This window comes from Meleagris gallopavo, chromosome 23, assembly GCF_905368555.1.
Source record: "Meleagris gallopavo chromosome 23, MGAL_WU_HG_1.1, whole genome shotgun sequence".
Classification (NCBI taxonomy): domain Eukaryota; kingdom Metazoa; phylum Chordata; class Aves; order Galliformes; family Phasianidae; genus Meleagris; species Meleagris gallopavo.
The window spans coordinates 1,017,965-1,038,522 of NC_139426.1; the positions used below are offsets into that span (position 1 = coordinate 1,017,965).

A 20,558-nucleotide genomic window follows, 5' to 3' on the forward strand; every position below is an offset into this window, starting at 1 on the left:
GCAGCGTTAACAGCTGCTGTTAGCGCCGTGTATTGACACCCAGCACCCTCTGCTTTTATTTAGACATCAATGAATGTGAAGATGGCTCTCACTGCTGCCAGCAGGACTGCTACAACTACCCTGGGGGCTACGAGTGTGCCTGCCATGCTGGGTACCGGCTGCGTGCTGATGGCTGTGCCTGTGATGGTGAGCAGGGCGCATGCAGTGCGGTGCGTGTTTTGTCCTTGCTCCTGTAGCACCCATCCATTGGGCCACCATAGCTATGGGGCTTTGAATTCAATGACTTCAAGTCAGGCTGCCTCAGATTTGCTCCAGGTCTGAATGCAGCCACAATTTGCAGGCATCATTTTTTTCAATATTGGAGTGAGCGTTGCCTGTGATTTCCATCTTGGTGGAGTTGGTGGTAAATACAAGCATCTGTGTAAAGCACAGCTAACTTGGGGATAAATGCAAGCTATGAATGAAAAGAAATTGTTCTGCCTGGTTGTGAGTAGCTAGGCACCTCTCCCAGTCACTCCCAGTTATAGAGCCATGCAATCACTGGAGTTGGAAGGGACCCTTGAAGGCCATCTGATCCCACTCCCCTGCAATGAGCAGAGACTCTCCATCACTTGGGCAGTCTCCTTCAGCTTTCAGAGCGTTGTGTACCCAGAGAGGTGCTGCCACCTGTTCGCTGTCCCCTTTGTGTCCTAGATGTGGATGAGTGCTCCTCCAACAACGGTGGCTGTGAGCACACGTGCCAGAACCAGGCTGGGTCCTTCCAGTGCAGCTGTTCTGTTGGGTACAAGCTGGATGGAGACAGGAAGGGCTGCATCCGTAAGTGTTGCGTGCTGAGCACCCTGTGCCTGTCCCCTGAAGCAGGACTGTGGAAACAACCTTACACCATCAGGAGCATCAGAGTGCCTGCCCTGCCCATCCCTGAGGCTTTGTAGGCTGTGCAGCCCCTGCTGCAAGTGCCACGCTTAGCTCAGTGAAGGAAGGGAACAAGGATCTGATGTATGCTTGTTCCAAAAGGACACCAAGCTGAAATGCATCCCTTAGTTTTGTTGGGTAGGCAGTCTGCCCCTAAGCAAGCCAATGAGTTGGAAAAAGCCAAGTGGGAAGGAGTGGATCACTGCTGCAGAGATATCAATGATGTGATGAATGCTGAAGCAATTGTACAAACCCTGTACTGAAGTTCTGGTTTCTCTTTGTTATGGCAGAAGTTCTGTACCATTCCCCACCCCCAGATGAGCTCTTTTCCATTTTCTTCCTCTGACTTTGTGGTCTCTTTGGCTGTTCCCCCAGCTGTCGAGAACTCAGTGGAAGCCCTGGATGCCCGGCGCCCCATCATGCGCCCCATCCCCCACGTGGCCATCCTGCGGGATGAGCTCACCCAGCTCTTCAGCGATGACTACGAAGAGGAGGAGGAAGAGATGGAAGCAAGAGGAGAGCACACGCTTTCAGAAACATTCGGTGGGCATTTTGTGGCTGCGGTCCTTTTGCTTGGAAGCCTCCAGTTTGAATCATGGGTGCTGAGTCTGTGCCTGGTGGATGCACGAGCAGCCACGGGCTGTGATGTTGGGGTTGCTGGGGGCAGTCTTGGGGAGGGCATCTCCTCATGTTGTCTTGTTGCAGTCTGTCTGGAGAACACCTTTGGCCACGACTGCAGCCTGACATGTGAGGACTGCCAGAATGGGGGCACATGCAACGTGGAGGGGACAGGCTGTGAGTGCCCGGCCGGCTGGAGCGGGCTGCTGTGCAACCAGAGTGAGTGATGCTGCGCATAGACCCTAACGCACCTTATTCAGAGGTCAAACCCACAGTTGTGCATGCTGTTAAAGCTGTGCCCTCTGTCCCACAGCCTGCCCACCTGGAACCTTCGGCAAGAACTGCAGCCAGCTCTGCCTGTGCCAGAATGGAGGTACCTGTGAGCCCACCACCGGCACCTGCCGCTGCCCGCCTGGTGTGGCTGGGATCCACTGTGAGGATGGTGAGAGCCCTTGGGCAGAAACAGCTGTGTTCCATTGGTGTTTTTCCCTTGCCAAAGTAATGAGCATCTCTGTCAGGTGTTTGTCATGTGCTTCTTTGGAGCCTTCTGTGTTTGCTGGGGTTGGTCCCCCCTGTGTCTGAGGATGTTCCTCGCTCCCAAAGAATTAAAATCTGGGGGGCACAGAAGCAATGAGACAATGAGGGATTTGGCCACAGACGGAGGGTTAGGATCATACGGAAGCTATTACTGAAGGAGGAGAATATGAAGTAAGGCAGGAGATAGCTGGAGCTTTTCTTTCTGTAGGAAGGAGGTGGTTGAAGGGTGCAGAGAGAAAACGGGAAGGTGAGATTAAAGCAAGCAGTGCTGTGCTCTGCCAGGCCTCCTGGGGAGGGCTGTGCTGCAGCTTTGTGCTGACACAGTGCATTGTGCATATGCTTCTCATGTTGTGAACTCAGTTTTGAGCTGGTGCAGGGAATCCCGTTGCCCTTATTAGAGACCCCAGCATATTCCTGGTCAGACAGCAGTCCCTCCCTCACTGCACCTTGTGCCCAGGTTTGTCTGTGATGATGTACTTCGATTTTGGTATGTGTCTTTCCTGCAAGACATGAAATTACTGACTCAAACCGCCTCACCATCCCTATCACCAGGATGCCCAAAAGGATTTTTTGGAAAGCAATGCAGGAAAAAATGCAACTGTGCCAACCAAGGTCGCTGCCATCGCATCTACGGAGCGTGTCTGTGTGATGCAGGCCTGTACGGGCGGTACTGCCACTTGGGTACGCCTCTGTTATGGGCTGCATGCTGCCTTTGGGCTGGGTGCTATAACAGAAGGGTCACTCCTGCCCTGTCCTTGTCCCTGCAGCGTGCCCCAAGTGGACATTTGGCCCCGGCTGCTCCGAGGAATGCCTCTGTGTGCAGCCCAACACGCAGCACTGCGACAAGCGGGACGGCTCCTGCCGCTGCAAGCCTGGCTACCGCGGTGTGCACTGCGAGAGCAGTGAGTGTCCTGATGGATCTCGCAAGGCTCCATCCTCCTGAGCGTTTGCCTAGATTAGGAGCTAAGCGTGCTATCTTTGTCCCCAGAGTGTGAGCCCGGCCGCTATGGGGAGGGCTGCAGGAAGAAGTGCAGCTGCTCTCCGGACGCGCAGTGTGACCACATCACCGGGCAGTGCTGGAAGGAGTGTCCCCAGGGCTACCATGGGGAGAACTGCGACCAAGGTGAGGTGGTGGGGTTGGAAGTGGCTTCCAATGACCCAAATCTGTGATCTCTTAGAGCTGGGAGCTTAGAGAGGGAGGCAGGATTCTCGTGCACAGAGATCCTTATTCAGAAAAGGAAGACAAGCTCTCGCTGCATCCTGCCCCATGGGCATCCCTGCTGTTGTAGATGAAGGTGACAGATATCGATCTTTTTTCCTCCCTTTGATATCCTTTTACTTCCAGACCATCAGTCCCCAGAAGAATGGCGTTGTGTTTCCCCTTCTGTTCTTTTTCTTCTGCTGAAGTTCTGTTTGATCTGCACATGGCAGATTCTGTACTTCGTGCACATTAGGACTTAAACTTCTGCCTCTGTATGAACTTCCTGGAGCTGTTCCTCTCTCTGAGCTCCAAGCTCACCCTTCCTGCTTTCCTCCTGCTGTCAAATGGGGCAGCTTAACTTCTGCTGTAAGAACCCCAAGGCTGTGAGTGGAAGCGCAGTAGGTTCTTGCATCCCATATTGCATCCATTCATTCCAAAGGGCTGCAGCAGCACTGCAGCTCCCGGGTGCTCAGCTGAGGATAGTTAATAAAAGGAATAAGAAAGGAGCTCAAGCCTGTAGGGGGGGAGTCACAGGAAATAACACAAATATTTGTGCAGAAATAGGAGGCTTTTGGCTGTTGTTGGGACCTGGAAATGATTAAAGGGTGAAGACAAACATCTGCCATCAATTAGCACAGAGCAGGAATAACAAAAACTCCACTGTGTCGCTTGAAATTTACGAGCTAGGGTGCCTTTTCCTGCGCTAATTGTGAGTGCTGGTGCACGTGTGTCTTGTAGGAACAAAAAAAAGACCACGAGCCTGGTGCGCGTCTGGGGGCTCAGAGAGGTCTGTAGGAGCTCAGCGGCTCTTGGCCTGCATGCAGCTCTGTAACCTGCAGCTCTCACTGCTGTTTGCTTGCAGAGTGCCCTGCAGGGCGGTTTGGGGCCGGCTGCCTGCTGCTCTGCTCCTGCGGCGGGGCTCCCTGCGACGCGGTCAGCGGGCGGTGTGTGTGTGCACCGGGATGGACAGGGCACGACTGCGCCCAAGGTGAGCGCTTCTCGTGCTGTGTGACCGCAGCTGGAAGCCACTGATGGCGTGTGGATGTCCTGTTCCTAACAGTTCCAAATACAGTGAGCTGGCCCTGTCCCCAACCCTACAGCATCTCAGCTGCCCTGCTCAGCCATCAGCAGTCTGCGTCCCTTGTGCCGCTCCTGCAGGGTGACAGTGGCTGCCAGGTTAGGATGCTTTGCCAGGGGCTCTGCTCCTCAGCAGCAGATGTGAATCTCAAGTTGACACGAGGGCCCTGGCAGGCTAGCACTTACTGAGGGATGTTTATAAAACAAACACGGTGATATTGTCTTTACTGCTAGCCATGTATTCCCAAACAAAAACATACAAACTAGACAGGGGATCCACTACCAAGAAATTAGACTTCCCCCCTTGCCCTTTCGGTTGCCAGCACTCTGCATGGGGGTCATGCAGCCCCTTGTCCCTGTCCAAGGGCAATGAGGAACCAGCCCATCTCCAGTCCCAAGCTGAGCCCTCACCCTGCTCTGTGCTGTTTACCAGAGGCATTGAGCTGCCCTTGTTCTCTCTGATTGCTGCAGCCTGCCCAGAGGGTCGCTGGGGCCTCGGCTGCCAAGAACTGTGTCCTGAGTGTGCCAACAATGGTAGCTGTGACCCTGCCACAGGAGCATGCGTGTGCCCACCGGGCTTCACTGGCAGCCGCTGCCAGGATGGTGAGCATTGGGCTGTGATGAGCGTTGGGTCACGGTGAGCATTGGGTCATGGTGGATTCTGGGCCATGATTGAGTGTTGGGTCATGATAAGCGTTGGGTCTATGACGGTGAGTGCTGGGTCCGTGATGGTGAGCATTGGGTTGTGGTGAATGCTTGTCTGTGATGGTGAGCCTTGAGTCATGGAGAGTCAAGGAGAGCGCTGGGATCATGGTGAATGTTGGGTCCATGATGGTGAGTGCTGTGTGGCTGTGAGTGCTGTGCCCTGGGCTCACTGTGGAGTTGCAGCTCACATCCCTGCACTGCAGTGTGCCCACCCGGCTGGTTCGGCCAGGACTGCCAGCAGAGCTGTAACTGTGGGAATGAGGGACATTGCCATCCCGTGACCGGGACGTGCAGCTGCGCACCCGGCTGGACGGGCCACGACTGCCGGAGAGGTACAGTGTCTGCACTCATCATGCATCATTCATAGGAGACCCTGAGCTGTGCAGTGCTAGGCTGGGGCTGGCTTCTTTACCATCCCCGTGCCGTGCCTGTGTTGCAGGCTGTGCTGCAGGGCGCTGGGGCCCAGGCTGTGCCAATGTCTGCGAGTGCAGCAGCAGCACCGGGAGCTGCGATGCGGTGACGGGGCAGTGCGCCTGCGATCCCGGCTACACGGGCAGCCACTGCGAGGAGCGTGAGTGTGTGCTGCAATGCGTTTGGGCTCAGGTTTGTTTCCCAGAGCCCTGTGGGAAGGGTCGGTGCCGTGGCAGTGGAAATTCTGTCCCTGTGATGCCGTCCTGGTGGGTGTGTGGGTACATCTGTGAGCGGCGGGCTCTCGTTTTAAACACGAGGCGGCCATATCCTTCCAGATCCTTTTGTCCTAACCTGAGCTCCCACTGTAGCACAATCCCAGGGTTCCTCAGTGCTCTTTGCTCTCTCCCCAGGGTGCCCAGCAGGATGGTTTGGGTTGGGCTGCCGGCACCGCTGCCAGTGTGAGCATGAGGCCATGTGTGACCACATCAGCGGGGCGTGCACCTGTGCTGCGGGCTGGCGGGGGACCTTCTGTGAGCGCTGTGCGTACCCCAGGGCGTGCAGTGATCCTTGGGTGTCTGCTCACCTACTGTGCACCCCTAAGAGCCATCCATTCTTCTTACAGACCCTCTGGGCTGTTTGCTTTGTTCCCTACAGCCTGCCCGGATGGATTTTATGGCATTGAGTGTCGGCATGCCTGCAACTGCCAGAATGGAGCCCGCTGTGACCACATCACTGGGCAGTGCCACTGCCAGCCGGGCTGGACTGGGCCCCGCTGTGCCCATGGTGAGTGTCCCCAGGCCCGGATCTGACCCCATGCAACGGGCACAGCTTTGCTATTGCTCTAGCACCGGGCATGCAGAGCAATTCCCTTAGCTTGTGCTGGGATCCCTCTGGCATGGTTCAGTTCGTGCCCTTTTTTTGTTGGTGTTTTTGCTGCTGGGAACAGCAGAGCCCCCACCCCACATCTCACAGCACTGAAGCACTGATGGAGCTGTTGTCATCCCAACATCTGTTTCCATGCACCACACAGTGCCAGGTTTTGGCCAGGCTCTGAGTTCTTCATGCCAAGAGGGGCAATGTTGTATGCTGCGTCTATTTAGGTGCCAAGGAGGAAATACCAAATCTCTCTAGAGGGGCTCTATTCATACACGGCTCTTAGCCAAGCTTTGCAGACTGAAATGGTTCAAAGGTGCTTTGAATCTGGACTGCCCAGCAGTGATCTGGAGCAGATACAGCCCCACGGAACCCTCTTGGCAAAGGTCCCCTGTTCAGGGGCTGCTCCTGAAGGCTGTGCCTGAGCATGTTGCTGCTGGATCTGACAAGGACTGGGGATCCTGGCAGAACAGCTCCCTCACAGATAACATGATGTCACGCTAAGGATAACAGTGCCCATGTGTTGGAGTAGCAGCCACACGTAGCGTGCTGCTGTGGGTTCTCCATGTAACACCGTAAAACCAGCAACACCCCATGGGGTCAGGATGGTCATTGTGGTCAGGCTGCTTGCTGGTCCCACCTGCAGACAGAAGGCACTGCTGGTGGGACTGGGTGATGCCACACGTCTGTTGCTAACAGTTGTGTCTCTCCTGCAGCGTGCCCGCAGGGCAGGTTTGGTGAGGGCTGCAGCCAGGCGTGCAGCTGCTCCAACAACGCCACGTGTCACCACATCACTGGCCGCTGTCTGTGTGCTGCTGGCTGGATGGGACCCACGTGCCAGCAAGGTAAGGTGCCCTGTGGCTGCTCAGCCTAGCTGTGGGTGCTAGAAATGCCATTGCTTGGGCTGGGCTGCGCTTTTCAATGGGGGTAGTAGATCCAAAAACCTGAGGCAGACGATAGCAAGGCAAGATAGCAAGCGAGACTATCAGCACTTCCCATTCATTCCCACAGATAGATGCCAAGAGATTGCCCTCTCCTAGTGCAGCAGAAGTTGCCCTGGCTCGCAGTTCTGTAGCAGCACAGGGTGAGGGCTTGGCTGCTTGCTGCAGTGCCTTCGGGCACAGCTCAGTGCAATTGAGCACGAGAGCATTATTCACGTGCTTAAATGGCTTTTTGTGCTGATGCTTGCTGTGGCTGCTGCCTTCACCCAGCGTTTTTTGGGCTATGTGCCATCACCAGGGCTGAGACATTTCTGAGAGATCAGGCAGCCCAGTGGGGTGTATAAATTCAGTCTCCCTCTTAGCAGTGGTGGGATGGTGGAGGCTCAGAAGGCACCAAATGTTTTTCCATTCCTCTCATGTGTGCTCTATATGTGACCATTTGTTCCAGCAGTGTCCAATTTGCTTTAATTACAGCCATCACCTCCAGCCACAGGCTTCCTCCTGCACTCCATTACTCACTGGCACTGGGTTGGGGGAAATAGGGTGCTTTTAGGGTTTGGTTTCAGGTTTAGAGAATTTAGGATCCTAATTCCATACCCTGGCATGTCGCTGGAGGCTCAGCTTTGCCTTTGGCACTGCTGGAATGAATTTCTGATTGATTGCCTTTTGGTTTCCCTCCAGCATGCCCAGAGGGTTTCTATGGGACAGGCTGCTACCAGCGCTGCCTGTGCCAGAATGGGGGGACGTGTGACCCCGCCACGGGGCACTGCACCTGCCCCATGGGATGGACCGGGCTGGCCTGCGAGCTGGGTAAGGACATTGGCAACAGCATGAGGACACGGGCTCTGCCACCAGCCGGTCCCACTTTGGGGTGGTTTGCCTTTGGGGTGACGGCTCTGCCCTTTGCTCTCTCCTAGCGTGCGCTGACGGGCACGGGGATGGCTGTGGGCAGCCTTGTGCCTGCATGAACGGGGGGGTCTGTGACCCGCAGGGACGGTGCCAGTGCCCTCCTGGGTGGAGTGGGAGCACCTGTGAGAGCCGTGAGTAGGGGTGGTGGGGTGTGGGGGGGGTGGGAGTGGGTCCTGCTCAGTGCAGAGCTGAACGTCTGGATTGCAGCAGCTGGAAGGCCCGGGGGGTACCATGGTTTTGGGGTAAGTGCTGTGGTTTTGGGGTGGGTGCTGTGGTTTTAAGGTAAAGATAAAATTTGATGACTCTGAAAAGAGTTTGGGTTTGGGCTCCTGCTCTGACCGAAAGTTTCTCCCCATCCCCACACACCCTCAGCACTTTGCATAGACCAGCTTTGAGAGTTGCTCCGGTGGTGCTGCTCTGTGCATTCATTCATGGAGCAGACATGAAAGCTGAACTCCCAGATTTTTGCAGCTGTAGTGCTGACTTCTGGCTCATGCTGGTACTGCAGATACTTGGTTTGCAGCTGCTTTAGGTACTTCTATGACAACAGCAGTGAAGAAATTGCAGCCATGTGTTCTGCCAGCACCCAGCTCTTGCTAAACAGTGCTTAGCCCAAAAGCCCTTCCAAAAACCTTTGGTGCAGTTAAGATGACTCTTTCACACCAATTTGGGCATGAGTCTGTTTGCAGAAGGGCTTAGTCATTCAGCTGTCACACTGTGCAGTGAAAGGAGCCCCTTTTTTATCGCCTGTCATTTCTCCCCTGCTTGCATCCCAAGCCTGTCCCGAGGGGCACTTTGGTGCAGGCTGCCAGGAGCGCTGTGACTGCAGGGACAAAGGGCTGTGCCACCCCATCACCGGTGCCTGCCAGTGCTCCCCTGGATGGAGGGGCCAGCGCTGCGAGAAAGGTGAGACTGCATTGGGTTGGAATCCTGGCTGCTGCGGGTCGGGGAGAGCCTGCCCTGTCTCTCCTGTCCCCACAGCCTGCCTGCCAGGATTGTTTGGGAAGAGCTGTGCTGAACGCTGTGCCTGCCCCCCTGGAGCACCCTGTGACCACATCACCGGCCAGTGCAGCTGCCCGCCAGGCTTCACCGGAGCTGCATGCGAGACACGTGGGTACCCACAGCACCAGGGATCGTTCCATGGGCACTGAAATGGGCGGAGGGGTGTGAGCACTTTGCTTAGCCAGGGGACTGAGGTGGGTTTGCAGTGTCAGGGAGTTTTGCAGAAACACAACACCCCTCTCCATGCAGCCTGCCCGCCTGGCACTTTTGGGGAGCGCTGCGCCCAACGCTGCCGCTGTGCAGGACCCACCCAGGACTGCCACCCCATCACCGGTGCCTGCATCTGTGCACCCGGCCAGCACGGGCCTGACTGCGAGCTGGGTGAGCCCATAGCTCCAGGTGGATGGATGCCTTGCTCTCACCTCGCTGGGCACCATGCAATCGTTGCTTTGCTGTGCAGAGTGCCCTATGGGCTGGTACGGCCCTGGCTGTGAACGGCCATGTGAGTGCAAGAATGGAGCCTGGTGTGAGCGCACCACGGGGACGTGCCACTGCCCAGCAGGATACATTGGTGCTGACTGCAGCATTGGTGAGTGTAGGGGAATGGGGCTGGGGGGGGAGAAATGGCAGCATGGTGACGGCTCCTGGTCTCCCTGCTTTGGTATATGCTATGGGAGGGCAGCTGCAGCTGATCTCATTTGCTGTCTTAGCACTGGAAACACCGTCTTGCACCATTTGTTGAGTGCCAAAATGATGTCTCCATGACACATCATCAGCTTTTGCATCGTGCCATCTGGGTATGGCTGCCTCTCTGCTTCTCTGGCAGAGGGAAGTGCAAAAGTTCTGCCCTGCAAGCACAGCCTGCAGGCAGTACAGTGATGAAGGCAGCTGAAGGTGTCCCTCCCACCAGTGTGTCCCACCGGCCGCTATGGTACAGACTGTGCACAGCTGTGTGCCTGCGGGGAGGGGGCCACGTGCCACCACGTCACCGGGGACTGCCTGTGCCCACCGGGGAGAGTCGGTCCCACTTGTGAGCAAGGTAACTGCGAGCTGCAGGGGACAGATCCCAGGAGGGCACCTGTTTCCTGCTGTGCCCAGCACTGTGCCCTTGTCCTGCAGGCTGCCAACCGCAGCAGTTTGGGGTGGGCTGCCAGCAGACTTGCTCCTGCCAGAATGGAGGGCTGTGCAATGCCACCGATGGGTCCTGCACCTGTGGGCTGGGATGGACTGGGAAATCCTGCGAGTTAGGTAAAGCTGCTCCGTGCGCGCAGCCCAGCCTGCTTGGTGGCTCACTGCCCACTGAGCTGCCCTGCTGCGTCCCACAGAGTGCCCACCTGGGAGCTTTGGTGCTGACTGCCAGCTGCGCTGTGCCTGCAGGCACAACGCCTCCTGCGACCGCATCACTGGCGCCTGCCGCTGCCCCCCGGGACGTTATGGGGCCCTGTGTGAGCACGGTGAGCTGAGGGGGTGGGCAGGAGCACGGAGCCCGTTGTGCTGCTCCCTGTAACTGAGGAGATGCAACGTGGGCATGTTTCAGAGAACAGCTCTGTGCTTCTCTCTGGATGCTCCCTTCCAGGCTGTCCCCCGGGTTTCCATGGGACCGACTGCCAGCAGCACTGTGACTGTGCCCGTGGAGCTGCCTGTGACCCGGCCACCGGCTGCTGCCACTGCCCTGTGGGGCTGCGGGGTCCCCGCTGCCAGGAAGGTACTGCGCCCCCAGCCCCTCTGCTGTGCCTCAGAGCCATTTGGCACAGCTGTGCCCCTCTCCTGTCTCAAACCAGGCTGCGAGGAGGGGATGTATGGTGAGGGATGCCAGCAGCGCTGTGACTGCGTGGGGAACACATCCTGTGACCGCATCACGGGGCGCTGCCTCTGTCCTCCGGGAACAACCGGCCCCAAGTGTGCCTCAGGTGAGGATGGGCAATGAGGTGAGCAGGGAAACGCAAGGAACGCGGGGGGGTGGATCAAAATTCAGCCCTCAGATGGGTGCAAACATGTCTTGTTGGAGCTGATGTCTTGTGAAGAGCGCTGTCTTGTGTGCGTCCCGTGGGAGAGATGTCCTTACCCAACCCAGAGCCTGCCCTGCCACGTTGGGGTAGCGCAGCAGTCTGATCCCCTCTGCCCCACAGAGTGCCCTGTGAACCGCTACGGCCCCGACTGTGCACTCACCTGCACCTGTGCCAGCAGCTCCCAGTGCAGCGCCCGGACCGGCCGCTGTCACTGCCACCGCGGCTCCATGGGCTCCTCGTGCCACGAAGGTGAGCCCAGCTCTGTGCTGTGCTGGCCCTGGGTGCTGCCTGCAGCACAAGGGCTGAGTGCTGTCCCCTTCTCCTCCAGCTGTGCCCGCCCAGGTGCCCACCAGGTCCCCAGCGCTGCAGGGGATGGAGCACTACGTCCTGCCACGGCCACAGGGCCCTGCAGAAGCACACGACCTAGCTGGAGGACTTGTTCCCAAGGCACTGGAGTGACAACCAGCTCATGGCAGATGGGAGCTGGGTGCTGCCTGGGTTGGATATGGGCTGTAAGACTGCTCTGCAGCTGCTGGCCCTCACCTCTGGGTGTTGGCTACTGGGGTTGGAGGGAAAGGGTTGGCATTATGCTTGAAAATAGGTATTTATTCAAAAATATTTATGGCAAGCTATACCACAGCAGTGCAGGAGCTCTGCAGAGCTGCCACCTGGAGGGGGGAGAGCTGATCAAGAACCTGCAGCACCCAATCCAGACATGGACACACTGACACAAAGCTGTGGGTGCCCGCAGCCCTGCAGTGGTGGTGGCACAGCACCTGGTCCTGAGTGCACAGGGATGGCCCCATCCCACAGGGGCCAAAGAACTGTTTCCTTTCCAGATGGACTTTCTTTTAATCTGTAAATAACTTGTAATTTTTTTTACTAATTAATTTTTTCTTCTTCCTTGATTTTTTTTTTTTTCCCCATTAGATATATCATTATTGTGAAGAAATAATGTTAATATAAGCACGTAGTGAAAGATCAAAATGGTGTAACTGAAGTTGAGTATGAGCAGGAAGCAGGGAGGAGGAAGAGGTGGGGATGTGCCAAACAAACACCCGTGGGCTCCTGCTGTTCTTGGTGCCTATTCTCCACCCACTCAGTGGTTGTGTGCCATTGGCACCCACCTGAGCTTTCTATTTATTTCCTTGGTGGGCTGGAAAGCCTCTGAGCACAGTGCCTTTCTGAGCAGGGAATGCAGCAACTCCATTGTTCAGATCACGGTTGTTTTTTACTGGTTTTGTTTCCTAGTACATCTTGCTGCTTGTTTTCATGTAGCACTTACTTGTCTCTCTCTTAGCCTCTTACCTCCTTTAATTCAGCACTGATTAACAATTCTCATTCTTCCACAGTTGATAGAAATAAACAGCCTCACTGAACTTCTTTTTGCCTCGTCTCTTCCCTTCAGTTAGTTACATGTGAATGTCTCTGCAGCTCTTTTGAAGGACGGCTCCTGAGCCACATCCATCACAAATCAGCAGCAAAGACACAGCTGGCAGATGGAGCTTCCTGCTGGTTGATTAGTAGTGGGGAACACCTGGCTCCTTGGTGGGGGGCCACTGCTGCACTTTGGGCAAGGAGGACACTTGTCTCATTAGGCTCCAAGAATTTATTGTTGGTCTCCTTCATCCTTTGGCAGTTTGATGCAAACGGAGACATCAGAGCAATGCTGCCCTGAGCATCCCCATTGCCTCCAGCACTCCTTCCATTGCAAACAGGCCTGAGCGGCTCAGCAGCCACAGCACCATTCCCTGCTCTGACCCTCATCCTTAACCACTCCTTGGTGCTGAGTTATAGAGGAAAGCCAGCTTTGCACCGGGCAAGGACACCCTAATGCTTGGCCAAAGGCACCTGGAACGCCAGGTCCCGTGTCAATTAACAGCCATCAACACTGCTGCCACAACCAGTCCCTGCCCATCAAACCCAGGAAGAATGGCTCTCCTGCTGCCTCCTGGCAGGGCTCAGCATACAGAGCTCTGGAGCTCCCACGGGGTCAGGCCTGGCTGTTACACATCCGTCTCGATCCGCAGCCGCTCCATCCGCCTCACGTTGCACTCCACAGCCACACGGCTGGTGATGGGTCGAGCACAGGCCTGGGGGAACCAGCCCCGCTCGCCGTCCCGCAGCCGCTCACCCCAGCACCAGCCTGGGAGGAGAATGGGATGTGAGCATACCTGGGAAGCGCCCACAGCAGGAGGCCTCGGGGCTGCTGGAGCTCCGTCAGCTTGCAGGCCCAGTATGGTGGGCCATGGGCACAGAGCTCACTCCCTGGGATGCTGTGGAAGATCCACCGAGGCCGTGCCCCACCACAGCCATGCCCCGAGGCACAGACCCCCACTTACCATCCTCCTCGCCCAGCACCAGCACCACATCAGCCTGCTGCAGGGAAATCTCATCTGCCTGCTTGGCCATGTAGGCACGGGTTATCTCCACTTGGCTCAGGTCTGCAGGGAAGGACAGAACCAGTTAAGAACATTGGATCGGTGCATCCCAGGCTGAGTGGGAGCCCATGCACACGGCCATGCTGGCCCCTACCTCCACGGGGAGTGCTGTCAGGCTGCTCTCGCTCCCGGTGCATCAGCGCGGTGACCCAGCGTGCCCGGTCACTCCTGGCAAAGGATAAACCAACATGAGCAGGAAAGGCCACAAATGGCATCCTGCTGCTGGCAGGGAAGGAGAGACCTCCTCCCAGGGATGGAGGCTTTCAGGACTCACAGCGTCTCTGCTGACAGCAGCACCTCCTCCCGCCGGCCCTCGCTGTCCCTCTCCATGGCCACACGCAGCAGGTGCCCGCCTGGCCGGCCGGGAGGAGGGGATGGCGGCTCTGTGGGCTCCATCTTCTCCACTGAGACTTGGTCCAGCATGGCGTAGTTCATGACGGTGTAGCTCTCCTCACTGCGACAGGGACAGAAGGGGCTTCTCAGAGCTTCCTCCCCGCATGGCATCGCCCCCAAGTGGGCTCTACCCAATAGCTTTGGGCCGTTCACAAGAAATGCCTCCCTCCTGGCCACAACACGGCAGCCTTGAGGTTTCCTAATGCTGCCTGGGGAAGCAAGACGTCAACCCACCAGCCCTGTGTCAGAGGAAGGCCCTGAGCTGTACCTTTTCTTCTTGGTGATGATCAGGACGTCATTGAAGAGGAAGAGGTGGCAGACCCTGCCAGAGCCCTTACGGAAGATTCCTCCTTCCTCAGAGGAGAGCAGGTAGAGCTCACCCCGCTTCAACAGCCAGCGAGAGGCAGAGATCAGGGGAAAAGGCTGCAACGGAGAAAACCTGAAGGAGCATTTGTCTCATACGTGGCAGGTAAAAACAACTCAAATTAGACTCTAGGTCTGTTGGATGGAAACACCACAGCAACAGGCAGCTATTGCAGCCCACAGCCTGCTCAGCCCCCACCAGCATGCATCCTCACCTTCTTCTTCCCAAACTCCAGCTGCTTCTGCAGAGTGCACAGCTGCTCTGTCCTCTCCATTGCACGAGCTCCTTCGTTGCAGTTCTTAACCAGCTGGAAAAATACAAGGGAGAATGGGTGGATGAAAGGAAGGAGGGTACAAGTGTTGCTGGTGAGGGCCCCAATAAGACAAGTAAGAGTTGTAGTGCTCTCACCTCCATGGCAGTGCTGAGGCCGGGAAAGCACCAGTGGGAGATACAGTGGAGAGAAGGACAAAGGATGGGCCAAGAAGAAATGAAGAAAAGAGGACAAGGAGAAGGAAAAAAACACCATCAAGTGAAAAAATGGGCAAGTGAAAAGATGTGTACATCCTACAGCTATTTGCAGCGAGAATGTCAAGTGAACTGATGTAAGAAGGAAAAATAAGAGGGCAGAAGGGCAGGCTTGGGACTAGGGTGGTGAAACAGAGTGCTGGGAGAGAGGAGAGATGGGGAGCAGGCAACCATCCTCACCTTACTGATGGCTTTCAGAGCTCTGGTGGCAGCTCCATACGCTGCAGTGCATGCTTGTGTTTTTTGACAGACTGTCTAGAATGTCAAGACAAGAGGCTTTAGTGATATTGCAAGAGAGAGCAACGGCGGAGCAGCTGCTGAGCTGGGATCTGTGGTCAGAGCAGAAGGCTCTCGTGGCTCAGCAAACCAACACCTGGAAGCAGTCCCCTCTCCAGAGGTGCCAAGCAATGCTGCTGTGTGACTTACTTACATCTAACAGCAGAGGAAGCCGCGTTACTCTCTGCATAGGGAGAATGAGAAATGATATCAGTGGCAGCCCTCCACATTCTGGTTTCCTTTCAATTTGTTTCAAGGCCTCTTTAAATAAGGGGTTTGTGTTTCTGGAATAGGACAAGAAATCTCCATTAACACTGTTTTTCAGGTATCAAGGTTTTCCAGAGGACTCCCATACATGAGGAACACAGTGCAGTGCTGCCTCTGGGGCTCAGCAACAGTGAGCACGGCTGGAGCAGCAGGCAATGGAAAAACAACTGGAAACACTGAATCTACCCAAGGCTGGGACACACCAGCACTCTGGGATGAGCGGCCTCTGCATGCACCCCTCAGACACCCCACCTGCAGGAGCTCCCTGTAAGAGCCATACTCACAGCAGCCTCTGCAGTGTCCTCTGCTGGTAGACTTCGTTGGAGCAGTAACTGATGTAGGGGTTGAAGTGCTTCGAGGCGTGCTCCTCCACTATGTCACTGATGTCGGGGATGAGGACGTTCTCCTGGTGTCGCTTCTCTAGGGCTTGGAAGAAGCTAAGGAGAGGAAGGCAGACAGTCTTACTCCATGACTCACCAGGGCAGGACAGATAAGATCTGCAGATTGCTGCAGCCCATCCTTCCCCCACATGCCTTGCTCTGTCCCATGAGCTCGTGTCCTCCCCCCTCCCTCACACATTTATCCTCAGGGATCCCCGCCAGCTCTGGCCTTTGCTTCATCCACAGCCTTGCCCACATCCCAGCACTGCAGGCAGGTGGTGCCTCTGCAGAAGCACAGATTGGGTCTGGGGCAGCAAAAGCTTTCTGGTTTAGGAATTAAATCAACTGTCCAGAGCGATGCACAAGCTGCACAGCTTGGGGGGTTGCCTAAAGAGAGAAACAAACTGCAGTGCACTTGGCCATGGACAGGCTCTGCTCAGACCATCCCAAGACACCACATGTTCCCCTGAGCAGAACAACCCCTTGAACTCTTTGCTCTGAAACGACATTTCCACACTGGGAGTGCTTCCCACGCCACCACGGCCAGTGGGCACAGCTGTTCCACAGAGACAGCCATGCCCAGGTTGGTGGCAGGGACACACCATGTGCTCAGGGCACACCTTGTCCCCTGCACGGCCTCCTGCACCGCCAGGGCAGCTCACAGCTCCTACATGAAGTTCCCCTCGCCCTGTGAAGCTCCCTCCCTGCTGCAGGAAGAGCAAGGCCCTGCCGCCCCCGCGTCGGTTCTCACACAGCTGCAGTCCCTGCATCCCATCTGGGAATCCCCAGCTGGGAGCTTCCAGGAAACAGGAAAGCACTCGGCACAGTGATGGGGAGCTCTGCAGCAGGCATGTGGCTGGGCACTGCTATTCAAAATATTATGTGCTGCTCCTGCTGACAAATCCCTCAAGCCAAAACTGACCCAGCACCGTGACTGCAACAACAAGATGATGCTGCAGCACTGTAGGGACGTGTGCTGGGTGAAGTACAATCAGGGGATGGATGTCCCAGCACTTCCAGGGATGCTGCCCCTCCATCAGAGAGCTGCAGAGGGCTACCATCACAATGCTTCACTCACTTGGTGCTGACAGCCAGGATGTCGCTGATGTTGGAGAAGAGGTGGTGGTGCTCCGTCTGGGTCATGGTCTCCTTCAGCTCCTCTGACTTCTTGAAGCAGCCCACCAGCACAGTCAGGCTGTGCATGTAGGAGAACTCTGATGTGATGATCTCAAACATCGCCTGAAAGCAGCAAGGCAGGGAGATGCAGCACAGAAAACTGCATTATTACTGGCATAGCAAGGGCGTGAGTTAAAAGCCAACCCATCTCATTCACACCAATGATGCCCATCTGTTATTTAATAACAACTGTATGTTATTTACATTCATAATGACTGGAAAAGGCATTTTCAGCATCCCCCATCCCACGCACTGCCTGGCATCAAGGACTTCTGCAGGATGTGCCCTCAGCCCTGGCACACCGTGTGCTCACCTCCTGCCTCTTGCGCTCCTCAGGCTTTATGGCCTCCAGCAAGCCCGCCTCCAGCACCTGTGGGTGAAACTCAGTGCAGAAAATGGCTCTGCTGGGCCTGCACAAGAACCACATGGTTCTGCAGGTAGCAGAGCTGCTTCACAGGCAGGGATCACTCTGCATTAAACAGCAGACACATCCCACGAGCCCAGACCTGCTGGGAGCCCAGCGTGTCTCAGCTGGCCCCAAAGCATCCCACAGCACAGTGCTACAGGATGAGCTGCTCCCTACTGGGTGACAGCTCTGAATTTAAAACATGTGCTGCCCTGCTTCCTTTCAGCGAGTGAGGCACCTGCTTGTGCTGTAAGGGCTACTTGCAAGGATGGATGAGCAAAGGAATAATCATTAACAACAGAGAGGTACAGCCTGACCCTCTCAGACCAAGCAAATACATAGGAAAGCAGGAGGTTGGCACATGTACCTCTGGGAGCTGGCTCCAGGTGACCTGTGCAGGCCGATAACTCCGCACCACGATGGCAGCACCAGGCGGGGAAGGCTCCTCAGGGCTGGGCTCCTCCAGCAAATCCTCGTCCGACTCATGGCTGACTGAGTTCAGCCCTCTCTCACGGATTTCCTGGTACAGCCGTGGCTCTGCGTGGGGAGAGGTGCAGAGTGAGCACAGCCTCCTGCAGCCCGCCTCGCCCTGCTGGGATGGACTTTGCACGGCACTGGTCAAGCAGCAGCTTGCACGTCCCCAGCAGTGTTTGCTCTGAGCAAACAGAGCCAGGAGTGTTCCAGCTGCAAGTGCGGCTGCGCCCTCCCCAGCAAGTAGGAATGCAGTGGCACACGTGCAGCAAAGGGACTGGAAAAGGGAGAATACACAATGCCAGCACAGAGGGAAGGCCGTGGGATGAGGGGATGCAGCACTCACGGTCCTTGAATGAGCCGCCGTGCTTCTGCACCCGCTTCCTCCCGAGGGTTCGCTGCAGGAAGAAGAAGAGGAGCTGCTGCCGTGCTGCCCTGATGGCTGCAGAGCTCACACCAAGTGCCCCAGTGCCACCAGCTGTGCCCTTGAGAAGGGGAGCAGCCCTCACACACCGCCCTGCTCCCCCAGCCTGACTCTGAGCGGTTGTTTGCAGTGACTCAGCTCCAGCCTTGTGTTATCGGGGTGACCATCTCAGCAAGCTTGCTGCTGCTCGCTGCCGTTCCCATCTGTCTGCCCCACACCTGGACTTTGCCTGCCCTGGCGCCTGGGTGCTGGCAGTGCTGCTTCACCCACGCCCATGCACTGCCCGCAGGAGCCAGCCCTGCTTCTTGGAGAAGCAGATTCCAGGCCCTCTGTGGACCTGAACAGTTGCTGGTGCCAGGCAGACTCCCAGGCTCAGCTCGCCTGGCTCAGCCAGCCCCACCAGCTCTGTGCCAGCTGCACAGCAACAGATGCAGGCACACAGCTCAGCCCACTCCTGTCCCCATCACCACCAGGCTCCATCCCTGCACCAAACCCACCTTGCTTCTGCCAGGGCTGCGGGCAGGCGGAGCGCTCCCCTCCTCCAGTAGTGGTTTCAGTGTAGGCACGGTGCTCAAAGGCTCCATCTCCGTGCCAGTGCCCTTCATGGCTGCACGGTACGACATGTTCCTCAGGTTGCGTTTGAGCATCCCTCCTCCATCCTCCTCCGTGCCCTCCTGCAATGTGACGCTGGGGACGGACGCTCGCTTCTGCCCCGAGCACGCAGCATCAGGGATGGATCCAGCGCTGGGGTTCCGCGTGGGGTTCTTGGTCTTGGTGGAGACCGCCAGGCTCCGGGGGATCAGCTGCTGCGTGCCCACCTTCAGCGCAGCCGGGCTGTCGGTGCTCAGCACGATGCGGCGTGGCTCAGCCATGGGGAAGCTGCTCATGGCGGAGTCAGGATTGCGCTTGCCTGGAGGGGAGGTTGGTGCAGGGGGTCCGGATCGCAGCGGGTGGCAGCGGTACTCCAGGAGGAAGGTCTGGTCCTCGGCTGCTGGTGGGCTGCGGGACATGGCAGAGGCACAGGGAGTGGAGAGCTGTGCAAGAGACAGACAGTCAGATGGACAGACAGGGAAGGAACACCTTCCTCTGCTAAGGCTGAGGATACAGGTGTGGCACAACTCACAGTGCTGCGTGGGGAGCCTGGAGGAGCCCGCACTGCTGTCCCTGTGGTGCTCACTCTGACCATCGCAGCACCGCGTGGGCTGCTCTGCTTGGGCATCGATCCTGACGGACCCCAAAAGCCCAGGGGCAGAGCGGGCTGATGGACGCTCAGCGTCTGCTCCCACGGACTTGATGGGGGCTCTCGGTGTCCCCACAGTCCCTCTCAGCTCCATCTCTCCTCACCAGGAGCTAAACCTGCCCACCTCCTCCTGAGCCACACAGCTGAGCCCCCCCCGGAAAAACACCACATACAGCATTCTACTGCTCCGCTGCATAACTCGGGTTAAAACTCGGGTTTAATTTCTCCGAACTGAGATCCCATTGTCCACGCCTGAGCTGCTCCCTTCCAAAGGCCACATAGCAGAGAACAGCCCGAACCGGGACACATCTGGCAGAGGGACAAAGCACCGCACCAACAAAACCCCTCTGATCCGGCGCTTCTATTTCCCCGCGTTGGGTGGGGGACAGACGCTGGGGGCCGCCAGGAAACCCGCGGACGGGAGAAGCGCCGCGTTCCGCCTTTCCCCCTCCTCGGCTGCAGGCACAGCCCCGTCCCCCGCAAAGGATCCGGAAGGATTTGCAAACAGCAGTGCCACCGCAGCCCCCAGATGCATCCTCGGAACCCCTCCCCGCCTCATACCTCGGCCGTTTGGCAGCTGCAGGCGGTGCCGAGAACCCCCGAGGCATCCACCCCCATGTGCGGGGCGGGCGGAGCTGCGGGACGGGAGGGAAATTCCTCCGGGTGGGGGAGCGGGGGCAGCGGGGCCGCAAGGCTGGGGCTGGAGGGGACCGCTCCACCCCGAGAGCAGCGCGGCAGCGCCCCAGGGCTACGCCCGGTCCCGGTTCTGAGCCCAACTCCGGTCCCGTTTTCCCCCCCGGGGTCCCCGTGCTCACCCTGGCCGCAACCCCGCACCTACCGGCGGCCCCGGAGAGAGCGCGAGAGGGGCGGGGCCACCGAGGGGCGTGGCCACGTGGAGGCGTGGTCTCACGGAGAGGGGGCGTGGCCAAGAGCTCAGCTCACCTGCTGCTGCTGCTGACATCCCCAGGTCCGCCTCTGTCGGGTGGGGGTGATGATGGAC

At 57.2% G+C, this 20,558-nt stretch overlaps 2 protein-coding genes across 6 annotated transcripts in view; one reads left to right on the forward strand and one right to left on the reverse strand.

The window, feature by feature from the left end:
- The window catches only part of MEGF6 (multiple EGF like domains 6), a 35,955-nt gene extending 23,377 nt beyond the window's left edge, over positions 1-12,578 (forward strand). For both annotated transcript variants that reach the window (XM_085242431.1, XM_019622440.3), the window contains 28 exons: positions 64-186; positions 694-816; positions 1,288-1,455; positions 1,618-1,749; positions 1,844-1,972; positions 2,620-2,748; positions 2,835-2,969; positions 3,056-3,190; positions 4,131-4,256; positions 4,817-4,948; positions 5,254-5,382; positions 5,490-5,621; positions 5,872-6,000; positions 6,116-6,244; positions 7,051-7,179; positions 7,957-8,085; positions 8,193-8,315; positions 8,962-9,090; positions 9,166-9,294; positions 9,436-9,567; positions 9,647-9,775; positions 10,097-10,225; positions 10,306-10,434; positions 10,512-10,640; positions 10,763-10,891; positions 10,968-11,096; positions 11,316-11,444; positions 11,524-12,578. In XM_085242431.1, coding sequence (XP_085098557.1) covers positions 64-186; positions 694-816; positions 1,288-1,455; positions 1,618-1,749; positions 1,844-1,972; positions 2,620-2,748; positions 2,835-2,969; positions 3,056-3,190; positions 4,131-4,256; positions 4,817-4,948; positions 5,254-5,382; positions 5,490-5,621; positions 5,872-6,000; positions 6,116-6,244; positions 7,051-7,179; positions 7,957-8,085; positions 8,193-8,315; positions 8,962-9,090; positions 9,166-9,294; positions 9,436-9,567; positions 9,647-9,775; positions 10,097-10,225; positions 10,306-10,434; positions 10,512-10,640; positions 10,763-10,891; positions 10,968-11,096; positions 11,316-11,444; positions 11,524-11,654 — 3,656 coding nt within the window. In that variant the 3' untranslated portion in view covers positions 11,655-12,578. The remainder of the gene's footprint in view (positions 1-63; positions 187-693; positions 817-1,287; positions 1,456-1,617; positions 1,750-1,843; positions 1,973-2,619; positions 2,749-2,834; positions 2,970-3,055; positions 3,191-4,130; positions 4,257-4,816; positions 4,949-5,253; positions 5,383-5,489; positions 5,622-5,871; positions 6,001-6,115; positions 6,245-7,050; positions 7,180-7,956; positions 8,086-8,192; positions 8,316-8,961; positions 9,091-9,165; positions 9,295-9,435; positions 9,568-9,646; positions 9,776-10,096; positions 10,226-10,305; positions 10,435-10,511; positions 10,641-10,762; positions 10,892-10,967; positions 11,097-11,315; positions 11,445-11,523) is intronic.
- Positions 12,579-12,789: 211 nt separating this feature from the next.
- ARHGEF16 (Rho guanine nucleotide exchange factor 16) lies at positions 12,790-20,492 on the reverse strand. 4 transcript variants are annotated; one of them, XM_085242437.1, is made up of 15 exons: positions 20,397-20,492; positions 18,816-19,352; positions 18,241-18,292; positions 17,791-17,960; positions 17,331-17,387; positions 16,920-17,080; positions 15,746-15,898; positions 15,349-15,478; positions 15,099-15,173; positions 14,608-14,700; positions 14,298-14,452; positions 13,911-14,090; positions 13,731-13,804; positions 13,538-13,639; positions 12,790-13,341 (listed from the first exon to the last, which is right to left on the reverse strand). In XM_085242437.1, exons 2-15 carry the CDS (start codon positions 19,326-19,328, stop codon positions 13,202-13,204), a joined length of 2,055 nt encoding a protein of 684 aa, XP_085098563.1. In that variant the 5' UTR covers positions 19,329-19,352; positions 20,397-20,492; the 3' UTR covers positions 12,790-13,201. The 4 variants fall into 4 exon arrangements, with proteins under 4 accessions (XP_085098563.1, XP_085098564.1, XP_010721018.2 ...); XM_085242438.1 differs by having other exon boundaries at positions 20,374-20,450; XM_010722716.4 differs by lacking the exon at positions 20,397-20,492 and adding an exon at positions 20,120-20,359.
- Between the last annotated feature and the right edge of the window lie 66 nt (positions 20,493-20,558).